The sequence below is a fragment of the Anomaloglossus baeobatrachus genome, chromosome 5, assembly GCF_048569485.1.
Source record: "Anomaloglossus baeobatrachus isolate aAnoBae1 chromosome 5, aAnoBae1.hap1, whole genome shotgun sequence".
In the NCBI taxonomy this organism is placed as follows: Eukaryota; Metazoa; Chordata; class Amphibia; order Anura; family Aromobatidae; genus Anomaloglossus; species Anomaloglossus baeobatrachus.
Genome location: NC_134357.1, coordinates 239,420,718 through 239,439,137, shown reverse-complemented (window position 1 = coordinate 239,439,137; position 18,420 = coordinate 239,420,718). Strand labels below are relative to the sequence as shown.

Sequence of the window (18,420 nt, the reverse complement as noted above, 5' to 3'; positions counted from 1 at the left end):
GGCTTCCAGTGCCACCTATATGCCGATGACACTCAGATCTACCTCTCTGGTCCAGATGCCACATCTCTGCTGTCCAGAATCCCAGAGTGCCTATCGGCTATATCTTCCTTCTTCTCCTCTCGCTTCCTAAAGCTCAATGTGGCCAAAACTGAACTAATCATCTTTCCTCCGTCTCACCTACACTCTCTACCCGATCTACCTATTACAATAAATAACATCACGCTCTCCCCAGCACACAAAGTTCGCTGCCTCTGAGTGACCTTTGACTCTGCCTTGTCCTTCATACCACACATCCAATCCTTCACCACCTCCTGCCGTCTTCAACTCAAAAATATTTCCAGAATCCGCCCTTTCCTCAACTTGCAATCTACAAAAATGCTAGTGCATGTCCTCATAATCTCCCGCCTCGATTACTGTAACATCCTCCTCTGTGGCCTCCCTGCTAACACGCTCGCCCCTCTCCAGTCTATCCTTAATTCTGCTGCCCGACTGATCCACCTCTCGCCTCAATACCACCCCGCTTCTCCTCTCTGCAAATCCCTCCACTGGCTCCCAATCTTCCACCGTATCCAATTCAAATTACGAACACTGACCTACAAAGCCATCCATAATCTGTCTCCTCCGTATATCTCCGAGCTAATCTCCCACTACACTCCAGCACGTCACCTCTGGTCCTCCCAAGATCTCCTTCTCTCCTCCTCTCTCATTCGATCCTCACGCAACTGACTCCACGACTTTTCCCGAGCATCCCCAGTCTCCTGGAACTCGCTGCCTCAACACGTCAGACTATCTGCTACCCTTGCAAGCTTCAAAACAGGGCCCTCTTCCCTCTGTACTAGTCTGTCTATTGTAACTTATATATGTATTCTGTATGTAACCCCCTTCTCATGTACAGCACCATGGAATCAATGGTGCTCTATAAATAAATAAATAATAATAATAATAGTAGGGGTGGATTTATTCTCCTAAAAATATTAAAGAAAAGAAAGCAGCTTCTATAAATGAGATCAGAACCAGGCTAGGGTCACACATACAGTGCTCTCCGCTGAGCATTGTGTTGGGGATTCTGTCATAACCCCTGAATCTTTGATGTCTGCATGCTCTTACTATTGTAATAACTAAAACTTTAATAAAAAAACACACAAAAAAACAAGTTAAAAATGTCTTTAGCATTTCTTGATGTCTGCTCCATCTCAGAAAGGTTGAACTTGATGGATATTTGGTATCTGGCATTGGATAGATCTCTACTGAATGAGGGGTACTCACCTGAGCAGATATCTCCATTAATCTCCTCTTCCTTAAAATGATGATTACTTATTATATCAAAGTCTTCTGCAAGTTTACCTTTAATATTGACCAGATCTTTTGTCTAATTAAGCTTGGAACAGATAACCAATAAATAAGACTTTTGGTGCTATCCCATAGGACGCTTCATTCTTATACAATATTATGGAGAGTCTGTCAGCCCCAAAGAATTAACACCTAGAAAACACATACCAGGCACATACAGTTCAACAGTCTATTTGCAGAGCTGCTGTGTACAGGACAGTCGGCTGACATAGCTGTCAGGCAAAAGATCAACTGAAGTATCATTTGGTCAACAGCCACCTAGTGTGTATGGCCGGCTAAAGTCTCACACTTTGGGGGTGACACACTCTCTATAAAACAAGAAATGGAAATCTCATCTACCTAGTGATCCTGTGATAACAATGATTGAATTTTATCAGATTCATCTGCAGGAAGACACAAAACAGAAAACAAGGTTTATATGTAATTATCAGATGAGGTGGTGCCCATATACATTTCATAATGCTTGCTCGTCACCTATCTCCCCCAAAATGTTCATGTACAATCATGGCTGGAAGTGTTGGCTTCCTTGAAATTGTTCCAGAAAATGAAGCATTTCTCCCAGAAAATGTCTGCAATTTCACATTTTGTTATACACGTTTATTTCTTGCATTGGAACAACACATAAAATTGGAAATAATTTCACACAAAACCTCAAATATGGGCCGAACAAAATTGTTGACACCCTCAACTTAATATTTGACTGCACACCCTTTGAAATAAATGAGATTTAGATCTGGACTCGTTGCTGGCCACTTCAGAACTCTCCAGCGCTTTGTTTCCATCCATTTCTGGGGGCTTCTTGAAGCATGTTTGAGGCATTGTCCTGCTGATAGACCCATGACTAGGACACAAACCCAGCTTTCTGATACTGGGCACGACACTGCGAGCCAAAATCCTTTGGTAATCTTCAGTTTTCATGATTATTTGCATACAGTCAAGTCAACCAGTGCCAGAGCCAGCAAGACAACCCCAAAACATCTTTGAAGCTCCACCGTATTTCACTGTAGGTACTATGATCTGTTCTTTGTAGGCCTCATTCCATTTTCAGTAAACAGTAAAATGATGTACTTTCTCAAAAATCTCTATCTTGGTCTAATCTGTTCACAAGAATTTCTCCCAGACAAATTTTGGATTACTCACGTACATTTTGGTAAACTTCAGTCTAGCTTTTTATGTCTCTTTCAGCAGTGGAGTCCTCCAGGGTTTCCTGCCATCGTGATTAATTTCGTTAAAATGTACACGGATAGTTCACACTAACACTGATACACCATGAGCCCGCAGGACAGCTTGAAATTCTTTGGAATTTGATTGGGGTTGCTTATCTATCATCTGGACTATGCTGTGTTACAACCTTTCATCAATTTTTCTCTGTCATCCAGTGAGATTAGCTCTTGATTATGGTAATACAAACAAAAATTGGTTATGTATTAAATAAAGGGGAAAGAAAATTCCTCCCTATACCTCAAAGCTCCCCAAACTCAACACTAACACCCATGGTAGATCAAAATAGATCCACACATATAGGAGCAAAAAAATAGGATAACATTAAAATCATAAAAAGAGAGAATGTACAGAAAAACACTTAAGGGGGACGGTACAGTATACAGGACAAAAACAGCATAAATAAGGTAATACAAAAGTCAGTAAGGTATTAAAATATAATGTTACAAGTGCATATAAAAATATATAAACAAAATAAGAAATCGCATCAAAGACTAAATGTCATCCAAAATAATAAATAAAATTATATTAAGTGAATACAAGTGTATACTGGATGTATATAGTCCAAAGTGACTAGTGCTTGTGCAAAAATTGCTCAATGTAAACTCCAATACCAACTATAATAATAATAATTTCAACTGTATTCTATATTATGTCCACAAGATGGCGCCAAAGTATAACAAACCAAGGGGAACCTATAGCATGACTCTGACTCCGCCCACCCATATGACTGATCACATGACTGCATGTCATCACAGGTCCTCTTAGCAGCTAGGATACACCATCTGCAAGAACGGTAGATGCTAGAGTGTATGGGCTCCTTCCAGGTATGACGTCATTTTAACACGCCCCTAACACATGATAGGGGCGTGTTCTAAATGCAGCCCGACTTTTCCAAACGGAATAAATATTATTTTTCTAAGCCCACTGTTTATAATAGAAGTGGGGTCTGGGGGTAGGGGGGCTAAATTCCCCCTTGGCTTGTATAATTGCAGTGGACCGGAGGAAACGTGGCCACGCCCACTAACCTGGAAGGAGCCCATATATTCTAGGCTGAACCCTGCAGATAGGTGGGTGGATGGGGTTCTTGCTGTGTAGACATAGGGGAGCATGTTGTACAGATACATATACGGAATATTATATTGGCGCCCACCTTTTCTTATTGCATGCTCTGAATATATTGCAAAGCAGAAGCATATATATATGTATATATATATATATATATATATGTTATTGTAGAAAGGATGTACAGGGGAACCTTGGTTACAGAGAACAATCTGTTCTGGGACTGTGCTTGTTACCAAGTTACTCGTTAAGCAAAGCAACATTTCCCATAGGAAATCATTGCAATGCAGACAATTCCACAACTTGTTAAATGTCCCATCCTGGTCCCCTATTTTGTCATTCCACACATGCACACGCACACATTACATGCTCACCTTACCTTCCGTTCCATCGCCGGTCTCCTGGGACTTGCTGTTCTCCGGTGCAGGCCGTGTATCGGGTTACCATAACGACGAGGGAGGAACTTTTGCTCCCAGCGCGCTGATGTCAAAGGCAGAGCCACTTGCCTCTGATTGGCCAGTGTGCTGGCTTTGAGTAGCGGTGACAGGAAGTTCCTGCTTCGTCGCTATGGATGCCGATGTACAGGCTGGAGTGGAGCGGCGAACTACAGGACCCAGGAGGCCGGCGATGAAACGGAAGGTACGCCTCATGGTACTTGTAGTTTGCCGCGAGGACGTCGCGATGTACCCGGGAACTACAAGAACCATGAGGCTGGCGGTGGAACGGAAGGTAAGGTGAGCATAATACTGTATGTGTGTACGTGCGTGTGTGTTTGTGCGTACATGTGTGTGTTTGTGTGGCTGCAAGTGCGGGTCAGAGCGCGGTGGATGGACGGAACCGGAAGTGTGTGCAGTGAGGATTTTGCTCGCACAGCAAAGCTTTCTCATAAAGCGGGTTACAAATTTACAGAAAGCTTTGCTTTTAAGCGAAATTCTCGTTAAGTGGGTTACTCGTTAAGCGAGGTTCCACTGTATACACATAATGCATGAATACGTGCTGCTTGTGTATTCTCCTAGATGTGTTAAATACAGCATATACAACAGTGTGTGTATATATACTAAAGAGTTGTATATAAGGTTAGTATTTAAAGGGTCTGTCTAGGTTTATGACGACAGTTTGCAGTCTCTGTGTGTCCCTATGTGACTGCAGACTTGTGAATCCTCACATCAAGCACAGTGCGTACAGTGAGGATTCTCTCCGTGATGTGCATACTCCCTGCCATATTGTGACTAGTTTGTGTGCAGCCTTGCTCAGTTCACTGGTATTGAGTGAAACCAAGCGCGTGTAGTTGGAATGTGCCCGCATTGATCTCTCCATCGACAGCAGAGAATCCTCACAGTGTGCACTGCACGCGCTGTGAAGATTCTCTGGGAGGCAGCAGTTATGTAATGTGCATACTTCCGGCTATATTGTAACTAGACGTGTGCAGCTTCGCTCAGTTCACTTATATTGAGTGAGACCAAGCAATTGTAGTGCCGGAAGTATGCACATCACATTAGTCTCACCGATACTGGAGACTCCTCACAGCGTGCACTGCACACACTGTGACGATTCTCTGGGAGGCGGCAGTTATGTGATGTGTATACTTCTGGCTACATTGTGACTAGATGTGCACAGCCTCGCTCAGTTCTCAGGTATTGAGTGAGACAAGGCATGTGTAGTGGCCAGGAGTATGCACATCACATTAGTCTCGCCGACACCGGAGAATCCTCACAGTGTGCACTGCACGCACTGTGAAGATTCAAAAGTCTGCAGTTATATACAGTGACTGCAGACTTTCCTGAATCTGGACAACCCCTTTCTAGAAATTCTCTTAGCTGATGCACCCAGCGGCTTCTTCCCACACTGCTCCAGGTGATTGACATCTCGCCCTACATACACTAATGGCATTTCAATCACTAGCAGTGGGGAGCGGTGAAGCACCAGCCTAGACTCTTCTCTGCCTATAGTCCTTAGCCAGGTCTTCTAACTATGAAACAGAGCATTTGACAGTAAAATATACCTGACTGTAATCCTGCAGGCAGGCTCTGATTCCCTCTAATACACCATACTTCTAGATATGTAATCTAGTTATACATGTACATTGTGTATTGTATACATGGTGTACATAAACATTGTGGAAGATTAGCTGTATTGTGATCGGCAAAATGGAATCAAATGTGGACAGATACAGTGACGATGAAGTTTGCTTCTTCTCCTGGTCTTCATTGTTGGTGCACAGCTTAAATACAAAGGACAGACCAGAGATACCTCGCACCAATATCACCACCCTCTTGAGGGCCCACACACCTATAGACTTAATATGCATGTGTACAGATTCAATGTGGCCAACATACCGCTGTCACCCACTACGTGTTCCGCTGGGACAGCGCTGCTTGGATTCCAACAGTTTTTGGAACATGATGGACCTTTGACTTGTGCACTTTTGCCTCCCTAGCAGTGCATCAACAGCAGAAGTCCCCACCGAGTTTTAGCCAAGATGACAGGTATAGCCTGGAGAGAGTATTTGCCCCACCAGGCATGTCTAAGGAATCCGATTATAGGATTATCCCAAGATGTTGAGGCGATCTCAGGACACGAGTCTTCACTCCATGAGCTGCAGGAAAACTTCACTTTTCTTGAGTGCTTGATAACAGATGGAAAGACTTACAGTGCTGGCCAAAAGTATTGGCACCCCTGCAATTCTGGCAGATAATACTCAGTTTCTTCCTGAAAATGATTGCAATCTCAAATTCTTTGGTATTATTATCTTCATTTATTTTGCTTGCAATGAAAACACACAAAAGAGAATGAAACAAAAATCAAATCATTGATCATTTCACACAAAACTCCAAAAATGGGCCAGACAAAAGTATTGGACCCTTAAGGGGGCTTTACACGCTACGACATCACTAATGCGAACTTGTTGGGGTTACGGAATTGGTGACGCACATCCGGCCACATTAGCGATGCCGTTGCGTGTGACACCGATGAGCGATTTTGCATCGTTGCAAAAACGTGCAAAATCGCTCATCGGTGACATGGGGGTCCATTCTCAAAAATCGTTACTGCAGCAGTAACGAGGTTGTTCCTCATTCCTGCAGCAGCACACATCGCTGCGTGTGACGCCGCAGGAACGAGGAAGCTCTCCTTACCTGCCTCCCGGCCGCTATGCGGAAATAAGGAGGTGGGCGGGATGTTACGTCCCGCTCAGCTCTGCCCCTCCGCTGCTATTGGGCGGCCGCTCAGTGACGTCGCTGTGACGCTGCACAGACCTCCCCCCTTAGAAAGGAGGCGGTTCGCCGGTCACAGCGACGTCGCAGGGCAGGTAAGTATGTGTGACGGGTCTGGGCGATGTTGTGCGGAACTGGCAGCGATTTGCCCATGTCGCGCAACAGATGGGGGCGGGTACGCACACTAGCGATATCGGGACCGATATCGCAGCGTGTAAAGCCCGCTTTAGCCTAATACTTGGTTGCATAACCTTTAGCCAAAATAACTGCGAACAACCGCTTCCAGTAACCATCAATGAGTTTCTTACAATGCTCTGCTGGAATTTTAGACCATTCTTCTTTGGCAAACTGCTCCAGGTCCCTGAGATGTGAAGGGTGCCTTCTCCAAACTGCCATTTTGAGATCTCTCCACAGGTGTTCTATGGGATTCAGGTCTGGACTCATTGCTGGCCACTTTAGTAGTCTCCAGTGCTTTCTATCAAACCATTTTCAAGTGCTTTTTGAAGTGTGTTTTGGGTCATTGTCCTGCTGGAAGACCCATGACCTCTGAGGGAGACCCAGCTTACTCACAATGGGCCCTACATTATGCTGCAAAATTTGTTGGTAGTCTTCAGACTTCATAATGCCATGCACACGGTCAAGCAGTCCAGTGCCAGAGGCAGCAAAGCAACCCCAAAACATCAGGGAACCTCCACCATGTTTGACTGTAGGGACCGTGTTCTTTTCTTTGAATGCCTCTTTTTTTTCCCTGTAAACTCTATGTTGATGGCTTTTCCCAAAAAGCTCTACTTTTGTCTCATCTGACCAGAGAACATTCTTCCAAAACGTTTTAGGCTTTCTCAGGTAAGTTTTGACAAACTCCTGCCTGGCTTTTTTATGTCTCGGGATAAGAAGTGGGGTCTTCCTGGGTATCCTACCATACAGTCCCTTTTCATTCAGACGCCGACGGATAGTACGGGTTGACACTGTTGTACCCTCGGACTGTAGGGCAGCTTGAACTTGGATCTTAGTCGAGGTTCATTATCCACCATCCGCATAATCTTGCGTTGAAATCTCTGGTCAATTTTTCTTTTCCTTCCACATGTAGGGAGGTTAGCCACAGTGCCATGGGCTTTAAACGTCTTGATGACACTGCGCACCGTAGACACAGGAACTTTCAGGTCTTTGGAGATGGACTTGTAGCCTTGAGATTGCTCATGCTTCCTCACAATTTGGATTCTCAAGTCCTCAGACAGTTCTTTGGTCTTCTTTCTTTTCTCCATGCTCAATGTGGTACACACAAGGACACAGGTCAGAGGTTGAGTCAACTTTAATCCATGTCAACTGGCTGCAAGTGGGATTTATTTATTGCCAACACCTGTTAGGTGCCACAGGTAAGTTACAGATGCTGTTAATTACACAAATTAGAGAAGCATCACATGATTTTTCAAACAGTGCCAATACTTTTGTCCACCCCCCTTTTTATGTTTGGTGTGGAATTATATCCCATTTGGCTTAATGACAATTTTTTTTTTCATTGAAGACAAATTAAATGAAGATAATAATACCAGAAAATTTGTGATTGCAATCATTTTCAAGAAGAAACTGAGTATTATCTAACAGAATTGCGGGGTGCCAATACTTTTGGCCAGCACTGTACATCCAAACAATATCTGCCACCAAGTTTTACAATACAATGTTCATAAATAGATCTGTTGTACCTGACGAGGCTGATGTTCTTACCCTGAAAATCCATATCAGCATGGCTGTTTAATTCTTTTATTAGATTGAGTCTATGTAAGTGAAAAACGTTTTGCCTCTAAACGTATTTAGTCTTTAAAGGGAACCTCTCAAGTTTGATAATGCTATTAACCTGCAGATACAGGGTTAACCTGCAGGTTAATAGTGTTATGAAGGTACCCAGCCTTTGTACTGAAAGTGCAGCTACCAGGAGAAAATGAACTTTATTTTTTCCAAAATCCGCTGGCTTTCAGTTATGCATGTGTGGCCAGAGTAATTAATCGTTGTTCCTAGAAATGAGAGCAGCAGCTGGGTCGTGCTTACAGCTGCCGCTCACTGTGCTGTGAGTAGTGACTGTAATTGCTCTGGGTACGCCTGGATGACTGAAAGTCGGCGGCTCCCGAGAGTAATAAAGTTAATTTCCTCCCAGGTGCCACACTTTCATTACAGTGACCCGACGCTTTTGTTATGTTATTAACTTGCAGATTAACCCTATATCTGCAGATTAATAGCATTATTGGACGTGACCGACCCAGCTGTACTTCCAGCTGCAGCTTGTACTGAGCAGTGAGAGATTTCAGTAACAGCAGGGAGGAGACCTGAGAAACAGTGAAAAACGCTATGTGAGCAGAGATTCAATTTACATTTTCTAAAAGGAAGCCTGAGCTGTCAATAAAAGCAGCTATCTCCCTTTTCTTTCCTTCCTGGTCTGTCCACTGTAGGAGCTACTAGATGGGAATATGTTTATAACATATCATTATCGTCTGTGTGATTGTCTCAACAGGATGGATAAGGACATGTACAAAATAGCTGAGAGACTATTAAATCTCACCTTGGAGATCATCTACTTGCTTACTGGTGAGGTGAGGGCCTGGGAATTATGTCCCATTTAGAGAAATGGATTGGTGAGGGTTTGTGAGCATGTCTATTAATATTTATCAGTGTATCCCTTCACAAACAGGACTACTTAATAGTGAAGAAGACAGACGAGAGTGTAAAACCCAGCAGTCATGTTACGGTATCAGGAGGACTGCAAAGTACCAAGAGGCCCATCATCATGCCTCATACCTACCCCTTGGGGCATAAAAGAAACAATGGGAAGAAGATCCTAGAGAACGCTAACAAGATCACGGAGCTGCTGACGGGAGAGGTGAGATCTACTAGGAGGACTGGGACACTACATGATCACACGAGGGAGATATCTGGATGATGATTTTGTCATTGTGCCCCAGGTTCCTATAAGGTGTCAGGATGTCACTGTCTATTTCTCCCTGGAGGAGTGGGAGTATGTAGAGGGGCACAAGGATCAGTACATAGACCTAATGTTGAACAATCATCAGGCCATTACATCACCAGGTATTATACGTAGATATACACATCCTTTTATAAACTATTGTATTTATTGACTGAGAAATTTATTAACCCAATGTGCTAAATTCCAACAGAAAATTGAATAAATTTGCACTAGCTACATTAAAGGGGTTTTCCCAAAATCACAAGTTATCACCTATCCCTAGAACAAGGCTACAAATCCCTAGAATGGGGCTCTGCAGAGGTCTGTCTTGAGTGGATCAGAATGTTTAGCCTACTCTTTGTCAAGTTCCACAGTAAGTGCTTCTAGCTCCCGTAAGTGTACTGTTCTGATCTTGTCTCTCGACCCCAGACCTTAGTTACCCTTCTCCGTCTGTTCCTCTGACTCTGACGTGATCTTTGGCTTGTACCCCAACCTCGGCTCCACTTTCTCTCTTCCATACTTGGCCTCCTGGCTCCTGACCTATGGCTTGTACCCTGAGCACCTCTCCGCCAGCTCCCAGTATCCTGTTGTGTCCTCCCACTTTCTGACCCCGGCTTGTTTGACTATTCCTCTATTCACTACTTACTAGTTGCCTCTAGTGACACCAGTGATTGAGCATCACACACTCTATTCAGTGTCTTTGAGCTATTTTTACCAGTCCCATTGACAATGAATTGCGTGGAAGCCGAGCATGTCCACCTCAGCCTAATTGAAGCCGGAACTCTGCGTGTTCATTGGGGTCCAGAATCTCACTGATCAGCAAGTTATCTTGTAACCTATGGATAGGGGATAACTTGTGATTATTCAAATTAACTTTTGTAATTCATGTGATCTTACAAATTTGTGCTCCTTATGTTGGCTTAACTGTGCTTGCTTCCTACAGATCTATTTAGTAAGACAAACGCACCACAGAGGAGTCTCAGTCCTCTTCTTCAGAATCATGCAGAGGAAACTTGCAGTGTCCCAATGGATCATAAGGTAGATGGAAATAAAGCTTTTTACCAAAGACCTTGCTTTCAGTCTTTTTACCAAAGACCTTGCTTTCAATCTTTTTACCAAAGACCTTGCTTTTAGTCTTTTTACCAAAGACCTTGTTTTCAGTCTTACTTTCAGTCTTTTTACCAAAGACCTTATTTTCATCAGAGTTTTGCATCTATTATTATATTTAATGAGGAAGGAGGTGATGCCAGAATTAAATTTGGCAATAGACGTCAGGAACAAAGGAGAGTCTTCTGGGTTATAGGGACTGCAAGACGATCTCTCAGGTGCCTCAAGGACTTGTCAGGTTGGATTTCTAACTCCTTTTCATCTATGAGAAAATGAACACTCATGTCAGTCATACAGAGAAGGTGACGGACTTGCAGGAGTAATTAACTCATCATGTAATGTCGAGCATTAGGATCAGTGGCGTAAAAAACACAGTCACAGAAGTTGTGACCGTAACCGGGCCCGTGGATTCAGGCCGCGCGCCGACACCATTGTCATTTTTAGCTGAATGTGCCCCAAAGACACACATTCAGCTACGGGTGGGTTTGACATTTTTTAGAACAGGTTCCTTATTTTGGTTAAGAAAACGCTCCCATTTTAAAGCAATACTCATTTAGAAGCCACACCCATTTTGTTAACCACACCCATTTCCACACACTTTCCTCAACCACAAAAAAAAACAAGTAATGGCAGCAAAAAGTAAAAGCGCTTTACTCTTCTTACCCCACATGTACTTTCATTTATAGTCTCATTGTCTCCTGTAAAGACCACGTTGTTCCAGTCACTATCAGTCACTTTTTAGTATGGTGAATAGTATGAAAAGGTTTTCCACAAGTTTTTAAAATTAGTACTAAAGAAACTCTGCTCCAATTGGAAAAGATGACCTCCTGTCCATCTGCTACCTTCACCTAATTTCTGTTCTCAGCAGCTATAGGCCAAATATTTGTGATATACCACCACACCATGACCAGACCACATAATACCACCACATAGTGAATGAATAATACCACATACAAGGGAGAAATACCGCCATACCGTAACAAGACCACATATTACCACCAGATAGTGACCTAATAGTGACTTAACTAATGCTAATAACACTAATAACATCACTAGTGACATTATACACATGAGCTCTGTATAGTGTCTAGAATACAGGTAATCCAGTGATCATCAATGAAAATATACACACAAGTAGAGTGGAGTGGACTCATGGAAGTTCAGGTTGTATGGGTTCAGCCGGACTTTAGAAAAAGTTCTGTTCTGAACCCGAACTTGACCTAAACCTCATTAGAAGTCACTGATTGGACAGTTTGGCTCTCCGCCCACATAAAGCCAGCCATAAACAGATCACTTCCAGGGGAGGTCGGTCGGAGTTTTTTTCCAGATTTTTTTTTGAGTACACACCCCAGTGGAAGCCGTTCAAACACTGCAAGTGGCTGACGCTGGGCTGAGCACTGAGAGTACCTGAGCACTGCTATGCTCGCACAAGTGGTTTGCATATGTAAAGTGTATGTGCCTTAGCTGTAACGTCTGTAGTTGAAGTCTTTCATTTTCACTTTTTCTCTTCATTTAGGGGCAGACCGCTATCACTTCTTCTATCACTTCTTCCCGCTAGGGCTCGACTCTGCAGAAAATAACACAGTCATCTATAACTGATCACTTCTAAAACACAATCACACTTTTTGCCTGAATTCTACACTGTGCCAGATCAAGGAAAAAAAATGAGAGTCGCTCTGCACAGTAACAGGGCCTCCCTTTTGTTTCCCCTTCATGGAAAACAATATCCTCAAAAGTAAAATATATTACAATAGTAACAATGTCCTGTAATTGGCCTTTACAGTAATTATGTCCCCACTTGCCACCACAGAGCAATAATCTATGTTCCTCTTTCTAGCCCCCATATGGTAATTATGTCACTTATCCTTTCTATAATAATTTCCTCCATTCTGGACCCTTCCTGTAATAATGTCCTAAAACCTGGGTTCCTTCTTGTAATAATGTACTCCATCCTGGTCCGCATATGTCCTCCATTCTGGCCCCTATGTAATCGGATGATTTTAACCTAGATAGTGGCATTTTGCCCAGACACGGATGTTTTTAACCTAGATAGTGGCATTTAAGTTAGGTACCCGGATTATTGAGATTACCTTGCCTTTGGTGTCCGGGTTTACTTGCATTGACCAATACACAAACTAAAAATCTCATTTTTTCATATAGCAGTTATGCAGTACCAGAGTTCCCTTATACATTGTTGGCTTTTTAGTGTGCAGCTGTATGCATCTTATAGTTACTATGTTAAATTCAGCTAGCACTTATTCACACTTGTTGGATGTGCATGTCAGTTTTTTGAAATATTTATAGTAAAGAAAGAGGACGCTGTGCTTGAAGCGAACACAGGGAAGACTTTTTTAAAAAAAAATGCTGGAGGAGGGTGACAGGACAGGGGATATTATTATAGCAAAGTCCCATGATGCATGACATTATTACAGCAAGTCCTCCGGATGGGAACATTATTACTGTAAACAACCAAAGATGGAGGAGATCATTACAGGAAGGGGCCCCAGAATGGGGTACAGTATTACAGCAGGGGTCCATTATGGAGGGACAGTATTAAAGCAAGGCGCCTGTACGGGGGACATAATTACAGGAAGAAGCCCAGGACATGCTGATGGGAACCCTGGTCTAACTTTGGCATCGGGGCCCAAATTACTTTACACACATCATCATCATCACTGTCCCCACCGGAGATCACAATCACCCTTAGGAACCCACATAAACACAGGGAGAACATACAATCTCCTTACAGATGTTGTCCTTGGTGAGATTTGAACCTAGGACCCCAGCGCTGCAAACCAACAATGCTGACTACTGAGCCACAGCGCTGCCATACATTAAGATATATTTTTGGTCATCTTTATTCATCGTTCTCTGTTAACTTGTCCAATATTTGCATTTTATTTTTTGATGCAGGATAAAGATCAGGACAATAATAATCCTAAATCCATGATAGAAAAGGAAGAAATAAATATAAGGGGGGATTGCCAGTGTAAGGAGGTCATTCCTGCTTATAGCCACCAAGGTAAGTAGTATCCAGAAGAGAGGGCAGAAGAGAGTCACATATTTTACCGATTCATTGGCTGAAACAATTTTATTTTACTCCAGCCAAAAATACAACCAAAATAAGACTGGTTATAAAGTTTCCTATTTGTGTCATTATTCTTTTTCATTGTCCGCTGTTCCTTAAAGATTCTGGTAGAGGACATCTTGCCCTTATACAGACCAATTGTATTTTTATGTGTTTCTTTTTGTAAGAAGTTTTATATGTAGCAGTTTTAAGAATATACAGTACATTACTCACAAAACGTTAGGTTATTTGGCTTTTGGGTGAAATTTATGTAAAACGTAAAAAAATCACATTACAGTGATATTTTATCATGAATGTAGGACAGTTAAGTAGAAGCAGCAGCAGCAATGTTGATTTCCTCATCTCAAACAATTTATTGAAACACAAGCTTACTACAGTGGTGAGTATACTCCCCCCAAAAATATCAATATCTCAGTTCTTATGTCATGTCACCTTGAGCATCATATATACAGCTTGATAACAACATCTCATGCTGTTCACAAGTCAACTTATTGTCTGCTGAGGCATAGCATCCCACTCTTTTTGAAGGGTGGCCCTCAGGTCATTGAGGTTCTGGGGTACAGAGTTATAAGCCTCTACATGGAAACTCAGATGATCCCATAAGTTTTCTATGGGATTCAGGTATGGAGAAAGTGCAGGCCACTCCATTTGAGGTGCCCCATACTCCAGCAGCCATTCCCACCTGATGCGACCTCGATGAGCTGGAGCATTGTAATCGATGAAGATAAAATTAGGCCTGTGTTGTTCATGCAGAGGCACAATAACTGGATTAATGATGTTATTCAAGTAGTAGGGACTCGTCACTGTACCATTCACAAAGCGTAGGGCAGTTCTATATTGACTAGACACACCTGCCCACACTAACACCACCACCACCAAAGACTCATCTGGTTACAACCTTGGCTGATGAATAGCGCTTTAATTGACATCTCCAACATCATTGGCAGACAATATGTCTACTCAGCGTGAATAGACTTTCATCTGTGAACAGCACTGATGCTCACTGGTCCCTCGTCCCGCAAGACGATGACGCCTGTGACCGGTGTTCAGGTACCCTTGTAGGTCGTCTAGCATGCAGACCACGCTTATCTAAAAGGTTTCAAATGGTTTGACGTGACATTTGGATGTCTCTCACCCCTCTTACATGTGCCTGGAGTTGTGTGGCATTCATCATCCCGTTCCGAAGAGCATTGTTCACATTGAAGCATCATCAGTGTAAGATGTGGCCAAAGGACATCCACTTCTATGCTTTCTGTGACTCTTCCAGTCTTTTTGTATCTCTGTTGTAACCTGCTGTTGATACTCTGCTTGAAGCCTCGCAATGGCGAGGTACTGTTAATTGTTAGGAGTCGTCTTGGGCTCATGATGTCAAAATGTCAACAGCATGATGAGGTGGCCTGTTTAAATATCACTTCTTATTGAACCCGAAATTTATTGGGCCATTCATGGATACCTGTTGCAAATTTTGTCATTGAGCTTGTTGTTAGAGAACAGCAAGTTGTGTAAAAAGTCCTGAAGCATTGAACAGTGTTACGGTAGCCGAAGGGTGACGAGGTTCCAGTGGTGGACCCACTGGAACGTGCGCCGGATTCCCCCGAAGGCACAACCAGCAGGGAACCCCTATACAGGGACTGTGTGGTGCACCAACAGATGGCCTAAATGCACAACAGCCAGGGACCTGTTGAGATAGTCATTTAATGTCTGATATTAGAGTACACAGTTGCAGGAGCATGGAGATGGCGGCACAGAGGTGAAGATGCAGACATGGTGGCACAGCGGTGAAGGCTCAGGCAGGTCGGCACAAGAGTAGTGGCTCTGATGTGGCGGCACAGCGGTGATGACTCAGGCGTGTTGGCACAGGGGTGGTAGAGAATAGGTTCTAGAACGAGACAGAGGTTAGATACATGAGACTGGTACATGAACTCAGGCTATCACCTGAAGAAGACAACACACTGGTTGTCAAAACACGTTGTGGCTTATAAGGGACCACTAATAAAAGGTTTGATTTTTAAAATGCTTGGAATCCCCTTTTGCCTCTATTAGTGCTCCTCTAGAGCGATCCTTTTTGTTTCTCTTAAAAGGTAACAGGTGAACTCTGGGATCACTTCCAGGTAAGGTAGCTTGGCCGCACGCACATCCTCACAGAAGCAGTACGCGTGGTCTGGGAGCATGAAGAGGCCACGGAAGACCCTGGGGCAGGAGAGGAGACTGTAAAGATGCTGGGCAGGTGAGAGGGAGGATATCCCCGCTGGAGCCTGGGAGTGGGGCTAATCACTACAAACAGTTGGACATGGGTAACTGGAGCGGATCATACTGAAATTTCACCTGAAAGCTAAATCTTGCTAACATTTTGTGAGTAGTGTAAATGTTATACTTGTAAATGTTTTTTGCAGGGTAAAAATGCATAATAAGTTATTTATATTTTTACTGGCAGATGACTGTACCAGAAGCGCTGAGGAATATCTTCTTTTGCAGTCAGATTGTAAAGTAGAAGATAATAATGACAGACAAGATGCATATGAAGAGCATGTCATTATCGCAGATATACCCTCAACTCTTCACATGACAGAGTTATTATCTGACACATTTAAATTTGAGGTTTCTTCTACTGGAGAACGACCATTTTCATGTCCAGAATGTGGGAAATGTTTCATCAGGAAGCCACATCTTTTTCAGCATCTAAAAATTCACACAGGGGAGAAGCCATATTCATGTTCTGAATGTGGAAAGTGCTTTAACCAGAAATCAGATCTTGTGAAACATCTAAGAATTCACACAGGTGAGAAACCATATTCTTGTTCAGAATGTGGAAAATGTTTTAGCCAGACTTCTGCTGTCATTGGACATTTAAAAACTCACATAAGTGAGAAGCCATTTTCATGTACAGAATGTGGAAAATGTTATACCAAGAGATCAGAGCTTGATAAACATCACAGACTTCACACAGGAGAGAAGCGATTTTCATGTTCTCAGTGTGAGAAAAGTTTTACAACCAAATCTAACCTTTGTAAGCATCACAAAAGTCACATAGAACAGAACTTATTTTTGTATTCTCAATTTGGGGAAGGTTATAGCAGGAAATTGGCATTTGCTGAAAATCAGGAGAGAACAGGAGATAATCTAGTTAATGCTTGGAACGTAGCAAATGTTTTACCCCAGGCATGGAGCTCATTTGAGCCTTTAATTCATGAGGACATGTCTTCTGATCTATCACAGACTATGAAGTCAAACATAGCTCACAGAGGGAATAAGAGTATGCAGACTCAGAGGCAGTTTTCTTGTTCAGAATGTGGAAAATGTTTGTCACAAAAATCAGACCTTGTTAAACATCAAAAACTTCATACCACAGAGAAGCCATTTTCATGTTTGGAGTGTGGGAAATGCTTCATGAGTAAATCACAGCTTGCTCAGCATTTAAAAACTCATACAAGGGAGAAGCCGTTTTCATGTTCAGATTGTGAAAAGTGTTTTACGCAGAAATCGGATCTTGTTGAACACCAGAGAATCCATATCGGGGAGAAGCCGTTTCCGTGTCCTGAATGTGGGAAATGTTTCTACAGGAAATCACATGTTATGCAACATCTAAAAATTCACACAGGAGAGAGACCATTTTCATGTCTAGAATGTGGGAAATGTTTTACCCAGAAATCAGATCTTATTAAACACCAGAGAATTCACACAGGGGAGAAGCCATTTTCGTGTACTATATGTGGTAAATGTTTTAACCAGAAGTCAGCTGTTATTGATCATCAAAGAATTCACACCGGGGAAAAGAGATTTTCATGCTCAGACTGTGGAAGACGTTTTAATCAGAGATCAATTTTCGTTCAGCATCAAAAAATTCACACATCAGAGTGTGGGAATTCATTCCAATGTTCAGTATGTGGGAAATGTTTTAGCAAAAAACCTGCACTTGTTAAACATCAGAAAGATCATGCAAGGGAAAAAACAGTTAATGAATATATAACATTATGAATATCCATCCAATAGTACCAAATTATGTTAGTAAACTGGATGTTTTCTCTCTTTGGTGATTACGCCTTTCATCTGAATAATTTTCTCTGTGTTTACCTAATAAAGATTGATCATTTCTTATGTTTGCCATTACTTGCATTTATTGCTCTTTTGGACTATAGGTGTTATGTATTTCCCCACTGTGTTATGGATCTTATCACTCAATGTCAAGGAACCTAATACAACAAGATGTTTGTCCATAAAAAGCTTGGCCATATTGGGAGTCAAATGACGCTATTCACAGTGCATCCACCGCTACCTGCCATGATGCATGCATAATCGGAAAGTATTATGAATATGTCCTATTCCTAGGAGTTATCTTACTTCTTATTTGCCATTTTCTCTAATCACTCATCTCTCCCTTAGATTTAAAAAGGTGAGGGTGGCCACCAATGTCCGCTAGAGGTCTT

The 18,420-nt window shown here is 42.6% G+C and overlaps 1 protein-coding gene across 1 annotated transcript in view; it reads left to right on the top strand.

Moving 5' to 3' along the window:
- Positions 1 to 3,376: 3,376 nt before the first annotated feature.
- The window catches only part of LOC142311138 (uncharacterized), an 89,657-nt gene continuing 74,613 nt past the window's right edge, over positions 3,377 to 18,420 (top strand). Inside the window, 7 exon segments of the mRNA XM_075349284.1 lie at positions 3,377 to 3,641; positions 9,352 to 9,430; positions 9,529 to 9,717; positions 9,800 to 9,923; positions 10,745 to 10,839; positions 13,822 to 13,930; positions 16,431 to 17,769. Of these exon segments, the coding sequence (XP_075205399.1) occupies positions 3,430 to 3,641; positions 9,352 to 9,430; positions 9,529 to 9,717; positions 9,800 to 9,923; positions 10,745 to 10,839; positions 13,822 to 13,930; positions 16,431 to 17,769 (2,147 nt within the window). The 5' untranslated portion in view covers positions 3,377 to 3,429.